We start from the raw sequence: 12,782 nt of genomic DNA, 5'->3' as shown, positions 1-12,782 counted from the left end.
GCACATGGAATAAGCGGAAAGAAAAGCACTAGACTCCTTTGGAGGAACTTAGTCCAGCCACTGGTTCAGGTACAGTATGTTGATGACACATGGGTTCAGATAAAAACCTGCAAACTAGATTTATTTACTGAACACATCAACTCTGTGGCCACTCAGAAAGTACTTAAAAAGAATACATTGATATTTTTGGACAGTAAAGTGTGGGCAGGGAGGGACGGAAGCCCTTAGATTGAGGTCTATAGAAAACCTACCAGAACAGACCAGTACCTGCTCTTTCACTCCCATCACCCACGACAACACAGGCTAAGAGTTATCACAACCCTCAAGGACAGAGCAGAGAAGATCTCCATCACTAACAATGGAAGATAGAAGGGGCACACATTAGGAAGGCTCTTTCTACCTGTGCGTATCCTAACTCGCCCTTTGTCAAATCCACCAGGAGAAGAAGGGTCACTACACCCAAGCCTGAGGTGACCAAGCAACCCTCATACAAACGCATGGCACATCATAGAGCAGTTTCTTCGGGCACAGAGTTCATTTGCTTTTCAAAAGAAGGGACATTTCTTGGAGGACAACGATGTGCAAATTGTGGACAGAGAGGACCGCTGATTTGCAATCCTTAGGCAGGGTCCCCAGTCACGTCAACCCTTTTGTCACTGTCACCTTTTGTTCCTCACATGTACTGTATAATTCATTCATACATTTTCTGTGCAGCTTAATTGTCATTAGGGTCGCGGGGGTATGCTGGAGCCTATCCCAGCTGACTTTGGATGAGAGGCGGGGTACACCCCTGGACTGGTAGCCAGCATTCATACGCTACACCTACAGGACACCCGTCAAGACAATTTAGAGTCACCAATTAAGCTAATACGCATGTTTTTGGAACATGCAAACTCCACACAGAGATGTCCAGTGGAGAGTTGAACCCAGATCATCCAGATCTCCTGACAATGTGGCTAACATGCTTAACCACTTGGCCACCGTGCGGTCCTTCACGTGTGATGATGAGTGAGTTGAGTTTGAATGAGTTTTTTCGCAATTGTGTGCACCATATACCAATGAATTGCTTTTTGTCTCAGTCTTCGCTTTGGCATTCTACTTTTCGGTTAAACCGACTGTGACTATTTCAACATTTGCAATTGTCTTAATCAAATAAATAAAAAATAATCAAATATATTTTTCACATGTATTTATATAGTATGTTGAATATCCATATATTTTTATAATTTACAATTAGTTCTATCATATGGAACTCAATTTTTATTTTGCTTGTGTCCAGTTGGAACACTACTTAATTAAATGGACGCACAGTATGAGTGAAACACTAGCAAGGTGCTCTTTTATTTCTGCTCTTTGTCTTGTCTGAATAAAACATTGTTAAATGGTTCTTATTATAATTCAGAATATTTATATTTTTTACAAACGATATAATAACTTCAGAAATAATCAGTAGCAATGAGAATTTATTGTAACATACAACCAAATTACTGTTGAATGCTGAAAATGTACAATGATTCCAAATACAGTCAATGCACTTCACTCTAATCAAATCCAAGACGTGAATGTTACACAAAGTTAACACCGAGGAATGTTGAAACGAAAAAAACACCACCAAGTCTTATTTGGGCTGACCCAAAGACACTTTCTCTTTAGTGTGGTGAAACCACCATGTCAAGATGATCCATGTTGGCCCTTTTTAATTGAGCGTACAGCTCAGGAAGGCAGAAGTGAATTGAACACAAAGTATGACTGAATGAATCCTTAGATCTACATCTCCAAGAGCCATCAGCCACAGATCAAGGCAGCAATACCGAAGCCCTTTGACTTCATCTTGACCTGTATGTCCTCCTGTGTCTGTCTCAATGGGGTCTTCATCAGATAAACTATCCTCCTGAAACCTTGCTCTAGCCCTGTGCCTGTGATGCCCGAGCAGGGCTGGACGAACCAGGCCCTGCTGCCCTCACATGCCTGCCTCAGGTCCAGTCTCTGGCAGACCACCTCGGGGCTTAGAGCTCTGTGAAGATCCTGTTTGTTGGCGAGTACGACCAGAGGTACTCCTCTCAGGCTCTCATACTTCAGGACCTGAAGGACCAGAACAGAGAAAACATATGTATCACTTTTCTGGCACATGGTAACAGCGTCACACATGTTTAGGTAGAATATTCAGCACTCAATGTACCCTTTATCATATTAATTTTGCTGTCACATTTGAAATGTAGGCTGCATGGTGGCCTAGTGGTTAGCATGTTGGCCACACAGTCAGGAGATAGAGAAGATCTGCATTCGAATCCCCGTTGGGCATCTCTGTGTGGAGCTTGCATGTTCTCCCCGTGCGTGCGTGGGTTTTCTCCGGGTACCTCCCACATTCCAGAAACATGCATGTTAGGTTCATTGGCGACTCTAATTTGTCCATAGGTATGAATGTTTGTTTGTTTGTCTATATGTGCCCTGCGATTGGCTGGCGATTAGTTCAGGGTGTACCCCGCCTCTAGTCCGAAGTCAGCTGGGATAGGCTCCAGCATCCCTGTGTCCTTTGTGAAGATAAGCGGCATAGAAGATGGATGGATGGATTTGAAATTTGAAATGGATTTGAAATGTATTATTATACAGTAGGTTCTAATTTAGTAATTACATCACTTGTCTGACATAATAAAATTACATTATTAAATGTATTTTCCTGGTATCGTAGAACTTTATAATCTATTAGTAAATTAATTGATTGATCGGTACAGTAGCAATATTATTGCAACATACAGGCTCACATAAATATACATTTTTCACTTTCAGCTTTTCCCTGTCTGAGGTCACCACAGGAAGTCAATTGCATGAGTGGTTTTGGCTTAGTTTTTACACCAGATGCGCTTCCTGACACAACCCTAGCCGGGAATTAACCCATGCCCTCTGCAGGGACTCACATAACTATACACAGAGCATCAGTTCAAAATAACGATACAATCAAATAAATAATACATAATTATTAGCAAATATATTTGGGCATATTTGTACAATTATGATAGGTATAATATTGATAATAATATAACTTGCCTATAATGTATTAGTGTTATTTAAATTGTAATGCAAATATTAATAGACTAGTGGTACTCATTCATTTTCTATGCCTCTTAAGCCTCATTAGGGTTGAGGGGGTATGCTGGGGCCTATCCCAGCTGACTTTGGGAGAGAGGCAGGGTACAGCCTGGACTGGTCGCCAGCCAATCACAGGGCACATATACACAAACAACCTTTCACACTCACATTCATACCTATGGACAATTTATCTAACATGCATATTTGTGGAATGTGGGAGGAAGCCGGAGTACCCGGAGAAAACCCACACACACACTTGTGGCCAGCATGCTAAACATTAGGCCACCGTGCGGCCCACTATTATATTATGTTATATATATAACATAAAATTGTTATATTTATATAATAAGAATATGTAGAAATAAATATCATGATTATTATTTTTTAATACATATAGACAATGTATGGAAATGTTTATAATTATTATGTATGTTTTTGGCTTACATACTGTATTTGTTATTGATGCTCCTGGATACCTTAACCCAAACAAATTCACTTAAAACAGTGCTAAAAGTAACAATAACATAAACATTGTGTCCAAAAAAATATAAAAGCTTTATCATATACAGCAATGAATGCGCTGTAAAGGGTGAAATACAAAGTGTCGGATCCTAAGTTCAAGCCACATCCATTGCATGCATCATGCTGCAGTGTGCAACATATCACATATTCACTACAAACGTGTGCTATGAAGTATCCTCAGGAAACGATGAGTGGACTAACCCGATGCAGTTCCTTGCGGGCCTCATCCAACCTCTTGTGGTCCGCACTGTCCACCACAAAGACCAGTCCGGCTGTGTCTGCATAGTGATACTTCCAGTGAGGCCTCATCTTCCTCTGACCACCCACGTCCCAGACGGTTAGACTGGGGCTGCTCCTGTCTGTCTCCAGTGTCTCCACATTGAAGCCCACAGTGGGCACGGTCACCACACTCTCATTGTATTTGAGCTTGTAGAGGAGGGTGCTTTTCCCTGATTCATCCAGGCCCAGCATCAGGACCTGTGCTTGCTTCCGAGGCTTGGAACCGTGAATCCCCATGTCTGAATGGGCTTGTTGCGTAACAGAGTAAACTAAGATCTCCAGCATCCAGTGGGTCCCTGCAGTGCTGCAGCAGTCACTATGCTTTATGTACACAGACTTTAAAGTGATACCGCCCCTCTGTTGTGACTGGGCCCTACGCAGCTTTCCGTAAAGCTATTTATATCAAAAGTGACAGTGCAACTACAAGAAGAGCGACTTGCAGTTCGTTCTCTGGTTTCCTCTGGAGTCATGTCACACCTGTCCTTGACCATCACTCATACACCCATGCACCAGCCAGGAAGTCCTTATTTGGGAAAACATCCGGATTGTTTCCCAGCCTGGCAGTGCTGAGGAATGGGAAATGTTGGACCATAGGTAGTCTTTATATTGGGGGTCAACATCTGGTTCACGGGCCAATCAGGGGCATCCTCCACACAAAATACAGCCTGCAACCAGATGTATCTTGGCCCGTGGAAACAATTTAAGGTTCCAAATTATAGCATTTTTCAACAATTTAAAAAAGTCTCAGAGGTCCCACAATAGTGTATTGGAAATGTGTTGGTCAAAACCCAGCCTTGACAGTTTAAAAGTGCTTTTAGTAAGCCCTACTAGGACCAAGCTGTTTTGTGTGCCTGTAGCTTTAATGCTAATGAGCTGTGTTTGTCCACCCTGTCTCTGACAGAGTGTGTGGCTCCGATAAGTACTGTTGTGCACTACTTTTATCCACTTTTTAAACGTACATTGTAACGCTGCACTTGTCTTATGTAATAGATGCCGTAGATCACATACAACAACATAACATTAAGGAGTGGGACAGGAGGACACAAATGTTAGCAAGAATAACACAGCTACTGAATGTGTGCTACAGTGCTAACGATAGACTCACGTTTTAACAGCAACATCATGCCAGGTTAGCCTATTTGCTGAATAAAAACAAAATTATCAATCTTACAACTCCCACATTTGTAGCTGACTGACAGTTGGCAGAGCTCCGAACTTTACTTTATGATGTGTAGCAATGCCCTTTTTTGGGTGTACACATCTAGCTTGCAGTCAAAGGTGGTATCATGTCGATGAGGAAGGAGGTTTTCCTTCATAACTTGAAAACCCATAAACTTTGAGCACCTTTTGTTTGGGTGGGATGGAGTAAACAAGTGAGGAGGATGATAGATTTTTCTCATGTTTGGTGCTCATTAGGCTCTAGGCACACATTTTAATGGTAGAACATCATTTTGCATAATAGGGGATGTTTTAATAATGTTTTCATTGTTGTTCTCAACCAGCTTGAATTACAACATTGGTTGCAAGTGAAACAAAGAGCATTTTCTGCTGGCCTCACCACTATCAGAAGCTCTGACGGACATTTACAACTTCTTTCTTTCTTGTATTAATTTATTCCCAACAGCCTATTATGTTCATTTCACCCTGTAGTTGGCCGCCTTTGATGAGGGTGTCTAGTGTTGAAAAGCCGAAACACCCACTGGTTCAAAGGTACACTACTGATGATGTGTCCCAAAATTTACATCCTTCCCATGGATGAGACAAAGTTCCCACGCCACTCTCAACATCCACGCCTCATGTGATTACCAACTATTGGCACAAAGGACATTTTCCATTAAGTCCTGTGTATTTATGAACCTATATACTTCTCTGTTTCACTCTCCCATTTTTTTTCTATTTTTTTGCTATTTTGTTGTTCATGTTGGACATTCAATGTGCTGCGTTGCATTGCGGCATAGAGACAACTTTTGAACATCGGCGGGGTTCACCATGAGCTTTCGTTCAGCCTCTCGGACTGGTTTTCTTCTGCGTCGGGAGGACGCAGCAGCCTGCGGGCCTCGTGAGCTAAATGGCAAGGAGCGTCCGGGGCGGAGGCGAGGCAGGAGGGGCGGCCTGTGTGCTAGGCTAAAGGCTGTAGCGACTGGGCCACCGCTGCCGAGCCTGCTGCTGGCCAGCGTTCGCTCTCTCGAAGACAGGATGGACAAGCTGAGAGCAAGGATTGCAGCTACATGAGATTGGAGAGTGCTGTGTGTTCGCGAAGGCCTGGCTGGACGGAGGATTTACCGGACTCGGCGGTCCGGTTGGGGACATTTGCTACTTGCCGGGGAGATCGGACTTCGGCGTCTTGTGGATACAGAGCCTCGAGACTGTTCTCCCCGAATGTTACCAGCATGTAGGCTTTCCCACAAGGGCAAATAGCATCCTGTACCAAGTCTACAGCAAGATGAAAGGTGCTTTGAAGGCTCTTCCAAGTCCCCATTTTGGAAAAGCTAATGTCTCTTCTGTTGTTGTTGCTTAATTTATTGTTATTAATGTTTCTTCTGTTCTTATTCATTTTCTTGTGTTTCTCTTTCTTTCTTTCTGCTGGGAGAATGAACAGAACAAGAATTTCATTGCATAGCAGAACTACCTGTTTTACTGTGCATATGATAATAAAAGTCTTGAATCTTGAATATATTTTATATATAAGTCAGCCTGGGAAAGGTTTTGTTCGCTACTTCTAGTGGAAGTCTTCCAGACCAGTGCTTATGACTAAGTGGTGAGTGTGATGTATTTTATTACATTTCTTATGTTTTTGTCATATTATTATATAATTATTGATTCTGAACTGCTCCAGATGATTACGTAGTGTAGGGGTGTGGAGTTTGAATTTGTTTGGAGACAATGTATTCAAAGATAAAGAATTAACTGGAGTTTGGCATTCATCCTCAATTCTGTAATGCCGTGCATTGTTGACGTGATAGTGGTGGTATTAAGAGGTGGATTGGGTCGCTTAACTCCCCACTGAAGGCCCAGGTATGCAATGCACTGCACGCCACTGGAGAAAAAACATCCCAGAACACACAGAGACATTATGAATCTTTTATCATTTTGATGTTAACTTTTTTTTTTTTTATTTAATTACGCCTTAAAATATCATTTTTTAATCCACATAGCTTTTTACAATCAACAAAACAAATGCTAATTAACAATGCAATTAACATTCTGCAATGTTGAAATGAAAAAAACAACGGCAGGTACTGGAAATATTGCTGGCGCGAGACAATCAGCCTTGCTTTCTTTGTTGCTGCATAACAGCAGCAAGGGAGAATGACGGCAACATTAACACAGTATGTACATTCATGCCTCTCAGAGACATTTTTTAAAAACATCTATTTTACAGATTATAAGAGTGTGACACAACAGTCATGTGGGGGTGCTAAATCAAAAAGGTTTGGCATTAAAGGAAAGCAAAAAACATAAGGCAACAACAATCATTTGGAGGTTTGTTTCATGTAGAGTGCAGGAGCCAAACAGAATGGAATCGGACTTATTGTACAATGTGATGTATGTTATTTGCTATGTTTACATGAGCAATCAATGTCAGCAACTGTTAGTAATGTAGTAATGTAATGACTTCAGTTTCATTAGACATGTATTGCTTCATAAAGATCATATTATGCTCCATCAAAGTGACCAGAATTTGCATGAGCAGCAGAGCAAATACTTTATGCTAATAAGATGGGAGCTAGATTTGTTAAAAAAAAAAATCTTTCAGTCAGCTATCATTTTTTCTGAACCAAAACGTTCAAAAAGTCAGTGATCCTCATTCGTGATCATTACATGAGGTTACAACAGCTCCTATTACTGTACAATCTGAATGGTGATAGAGGACCAAGAAAAGTCATGTGATCCCTTGCTGCTAGTAACCCCATAATATTGTTTAGCAGCAGCCACAATTAAAACGGAACTTGCCAAAACCCGCAATTTTAAATGACATACGGTAAGTGTACAAAAGTGAGAACACCCCTCACACCTCAGCAGCCATTTGTACTACAATATATCTTCTCAATGGACAATATTATAAAAATAAACCTATACTTTAGAGTCGTCAGTGTACAGCTCTTATAGCAGTATAGATTCACTCTCCTTTGAAAATGACTCAACATAAAGCCATTATTGTCTAAATACCTGGCAACACAAGTGAGTACCAAGGTACAGTAATTGTGCCTTTCCCTACAGTCAAGCATGGTGGTGGTAGTGTCATGGTCTGGGTCTGCATGAGTGCTGTTGGCACTGGGGAGCTGTGGTTCATTGTAACATGTATTGTGACATTCTGTAGCATAAATTGGTCTATGTGGCAGTTTTCCAGCAGTTTTCCAGCATGATAGCTCAAACTCACCTCCAAATGACAAGTGCTTGCTGAGAAAGCTGAAGGTGATGGAGTGGCCAAGTATGTCTCCACACCTGAACCCAGTTGAGCACCTGTGGGGCATCTTCTCCAACCACCTGTGCAACTCTTGTGAATTCCATGCCCAAACGAATTAAGGCAGCGCCGGAAAACAATGGTAATGTCACTAAATGGACACAGTTTGGTTCACTTGTGTTGCCAACTACAATATTATTATTTTCAGAGGACAGTAAACCTACACATGCAGTACACCGACTACTTTAAAGCATATCCACGATGTCAACGCACATAAAGTAGACTCGGTGAAAATGATGAGGAAATGACAACTCTAGGTTATTGTACAATTTGAAATTCTGGCTTCACAATGCATTGGTGCAGGAATACAGTCAGGGCACCAACGTACAGTAGTGTACGATGGTTTTCTTTGTAAGAAAAATGTGGTGCAATGCTGAAAAATGCTGAACACGACACTCACAGTAAAACATGGTGGTCATACGTTGGGCTCGTTTTTCTTCAGCTGGAACTTAGCAACCAACCTTCACAAAGGCAATCTGCTAAAAGAGGAATATCTGCTTTTCGCATGGTAATATCCTCCCAAAATACATTCACCACAACAAAGTAACGGCCTCAGTAGAAGAATACTAAAGTCCCGGTGTAGTGCCTATTTTTAATCTTGAACTCACTTCTGTGTCTCTGGAACTTCTTCAGAGTGATGGCATGAGAATCGTGTTAAACGGTCAAAAAGGTAAAACAACTATGTGGCTCTCTTGTCGCCAACACTTCTTTTCAACATAAAACACTTCACTTTCTGTTCAACTCACCTACTGCATATGTGGAAGTCTCAAAGTTTGATGACAAACCCTAAATAAAATAGTGTAATACTGTAAATCACGGTGAACGTTCAATTATATCCTCTAAACTAACTTACATGTAATTTCTAAATGTCCATCCATCCATCTTCTATGCTGCTTATCCTCCATTTCTAAATGTTAAGTCATGTAAACCATAGTAACCAAAATATAAACAATAAAATGTTTTAGAAAATTGAGCTTACAGTAGGAATAGACCTAAATCAAACAGAAAATGTGTGGACACAAAAATGTGAACACAAGAGATGCTCTTGCAACCTGACACATTTGGAGCACTTTTGTGAAGCAGATTGGGCACATAGTAGTAAGGGAGTGCACAAAAACCGAGTCAAAATTTTGGGAAAGATTTTAAACAAAAAACGAATCACACAAAACTGTATTGACTGTTTTTTTGTTATTTTTAATGGAATGGCCGAATCTCAATTTGAGGATGTTCTAAGCTCCTGTTTCCATACCAGTCCTGCCAGGAGGAGCTGTGTTATAGCAACTTTTCATTGTTGATGTCATGTTGTACATTCATCCCATCGCGGTTCAAATATCGCTTTCTCGTTCTATCGCGTTTTTTTTCTCGAAAATTAGTTAATGAATTAATGACTGCTGTTTCGTGGTTCACTATGGACTATTATTAGTTGAAAAATATTGAAATACAATTTATATGTAGTATTCTGTGCACTAGGTGTCAGTAATGTCACACTGGTGAGACATGATTAGATTAGATTACCTTCACACTGCATGGAGTCAGGAACGGCATGTCTGACATGACATAGTGAAAATAAGTTCTCCTCCCATTCCATGTGGAATTGGTAAATTTTTGGCTTCTTACTTTGTCCTTTGTTCCTTGTTGTCCTTTGTCCCCACTCCATTTGAAAACCTTAAGTTTGCGGCTAACTAGTTTACTCTGTAGCATGCTAATGTGTAACTAAATGTAAACAACGAATACCAGGAGTGTTAGGGTGACTATACGGGTGTTACTTCATGTCCACAGCGCTCTAGTAACGGTAAAATCGTATTGAAACAGTCACAAATAGGTTTTCTATTGTGAGTGTGAATGGTTGTTTGTCTATATGTGCCCTGCGATTGGCTGGCGATCAGTGCAGGGTGTACCCCGCCTCTCGCCCGAAGTCATCTAAGATAGGCTCCAGCATTCCCCCACGACCCTAGTGAGAATAAGTGCCGTAGAAAATGGATGGATGGATAACCAGGTTTTCTACGCTCTAATTACAAAAATATTCCATTTATTAATTCTACTTTGGGGGTCTGGAAGCAATTAACCACGATAAACAAGGGATGGCTGTACTTCTGTACACAGCAAACTCATTGACAACTCTCTATTGCTCTCTGGTAGTCCATATCTAATTTATTGTGTGGAGATATGAGGAAATAAATCCAAAAGTACACTTCACTCACTAACTGTGCTACAAAAAAAGATCAGTCAGGGTAATTCATAATGCCGCTTACAGAGAACATACCAATGCTTTATTCCTAAAAAATCCACAATTCTTAAAATTTGCTCATCTGGTAAACTTTCAAACAGCTAAAATTACGCAAAAAGCAAAAAGCAATAACGTGCTACCCAAAAATATAATACAGTTCTTCTCAACAACAGAGCAGAAATATGGCCTTAGGGAAAAATGTAACTTAAAATACTTGTATGCAAGAACAACGCAAAAAACCTTCAGCATATCAGTATGTGGAATCAAATTATGGAACGGATTGAGTAAAGAACTTAATGAACTAAAATTAACGATTTCAAGAAACGGTATGCAAGCAGTTGATGTTTACAAAGTACAAGGAAGCAGTCCTGAACCACAGTGTACATTCCAATGCTATGTCTAATCACTTTGCACTTACTAACTCTTCATTTCCTTGTGAGTACATTGTCTGTACGCACCCATTATCCAACTATGTTTCTAGTCACCTTTTCATCAGTTACTGTTATATATCTATTATTATTTATTATGACTGTTCTATAATTTATTTTACAGTTATTATAAACCTTGACTCCTATTGTACCACATTATTATACTGCCTTATCATTTTTCTATGTGTTTAAAATCGGCAAAGAATGGACAACAGGAAGTGAACAAATGTATAGTAATTGGTGTGAAACATAGGGGGTAGGATTAAATAAGCTTTCCTTCTTCCTACTCCTTTTTGGACATGGGGAACTGTGAATTGTATTATGTGATGTATTCCAATATAACTTGTATGCATGTTTAAAATAAATTAAACCATTACCATTACCATAGAAATCCCTCAAAAAGTTTCAGGGTTGGTGCTTCTTCTTACTTGTTCTTTACCTACTGCTCACCAGCCTTGCCTTTGAACTTGACCACCATGACGGTGATGTTGTCAGGGCAACCGCGGTAGAAAGACTGGAGGACAATGCTTTTGGCGCCGAAGTGAGGCTCGTCCAGTCGTTCCCTGATGAAGCGCACGGCTTCCTCGTTGCTGAATGTGTCCCAGAGGCCGTCCGATGCCAGGATCATAAACTCTGGCTGCAGCTTGTTCAGGTCGAAGGAGAGGACGTCAGGATCGGGGACGACCACGTTGAGATTCTTCAGGGTGTAGTCGCCCAGTGAGCGGGACATTGCCAGGATGCCCTGCACCCGCCATGAGCCGTTGAAACTGATGAAGCCACCTAAGAAAGCAGGACAATGTTCAAGATGGAGCAGATGGTGATGTAAGGAAGCAGGAAGAGAAAGGAAGACATATGATATTCTGCTGCTGCTGATGTCCTCTGTGGCTGCGATAGATCTGCAAGAAGGGAATTGCTCTGGAAACGATAAGATTACATTACGACTTCCTTACTTGGTCAGGGGCTTCTCCGGTTTCTTCATCTTCTCCAAGCAAGCAAGGTCAAAGCCAGGATTTAAAAATACCGGAGGTCATGTGATCAAGCCACTGAAGACTATTAAATATATAAATATACCAGATGGAGTGTAATGCTTTTCATAAAAGCTAGCATTAATACTGCTGATGAGTTCATAGTACACAACAGAACAGCACGTGTAACACACAACCATCATCGTAAAGCAGAGGTAGATAAAGCTGCTGGATGCTGACCACTCATAATATTTCAAATTTCTACATTGTATAGTTAAGAAAAACTACATCGAGAGCTTGCCTACAGCGACAGTTGTTCATGCCAATATTTTTGGACCTGGTGCTAATCAAAGGCCCCTGCGGTTATTTGTTTTTCAAGACCAAGCACCCAGAGACTGTTGGAGACTCTTGCGATGAACTCAGTAGAGGTGTGAATTGGAGCATTTATGGTATGTATCTACGTATATGTATTAAAGAATTAACATACCCTAGCATGGGTTGACTGGATTATTCAGCATTAAAAAGACCCCACACAGTCTGGTTATCTCTTCTAATATGTAAAATGTTTGAATAAATGGTTCCTATTTTAATCAGCTGACCGGTTAAGTCGTTTATTGTGTCTATGGAAATTGTTTTTTCGTGCCTAATATTTTTTTCGTCCTCCAGTACCTAAATGAGCCATTAGATGGCGGTGATGGACTATTGTGCAGTCTGGCCCCACAGGGCTTACTCCTCTGGCACCCTGCCATCATCACTGAGCAAGAGACAAGCTCTGAGAGTATGCAGCATGAGTGGGAGGGAGAATTATG

The 12,782-nt window shown here is 40.9% G+C and overlaps 2 protein-coding genes across 2 annotated transcripts in view; both read right to left on the bottom strand.

Annotated features, from left to right (window-relative positions):
• Positions 1-1,504: 1,504 nt before the first annotated feature.
• LOC129190941 (ADP-ribosylation factor-like protein 14) lies at positions 1,505-6,807 on the bottom strand. The gene is made up of 2 exons (XM_054793753.1): positions 3,811-6,807; positions 1,505-2,082 (listed from the first exon to the last, which is right to left on the bottom strand). The coding sequence occupies exons 1-2, from the start codon at positions 4,171-4,173 to the stop codon at positions 1,786-1,788; spliced, it is 660 nt and encodes a 219-aa protein (XP_054649728.1). The 5' UTR covers positions 4,174-6,807; the 3' UTR covers positions 1,505-1,785.
• A 193-nt stretch (positions 6,808-7,000) lies between these two features.
• ppm1lb (protein phosphatase, Mg2+/Mn2+ dependent, 1Lb) overlaps positions 7,001-12,782 on the bottom strand; it is a 48,972-nt gene continuing 43,190 nt past the window's right edge. Inside the window, exon 4 of the mRNA XM_054793752.1 lies at positions 7,001-11,788. Within this exon, the coding sequence (XP_054649727.1) occupies positions 11,448-11,788 (341 nt within the window). The 3' untranslated portion in view covers positions 7,001-11,447. The remainder of the gene's footprint in view (positions 11,789-12,782) is intronic.

Source organism: Dunckerocampus dactyliophorus, chromosome 12 (assembly GCF_027744805.1).
Source record: "Dunckerocampus dactyliophorus isolate RoL2022-P2 chromosome 12, RoL_Ddac_1.1, whole genome shotgun sequence".
Lineage (NCBI taxonomy): Eukaryota > Metazoa > Chordata > Actinopteri > Syngnathiformes > Syngnathidae > Dunckerocampus > Dunckerocampus dactyliophorus.
Note: the sequence above shows the minus strand (reverse complement) of the source record. Positions and strands in the feature narration are given on the sequence as shown.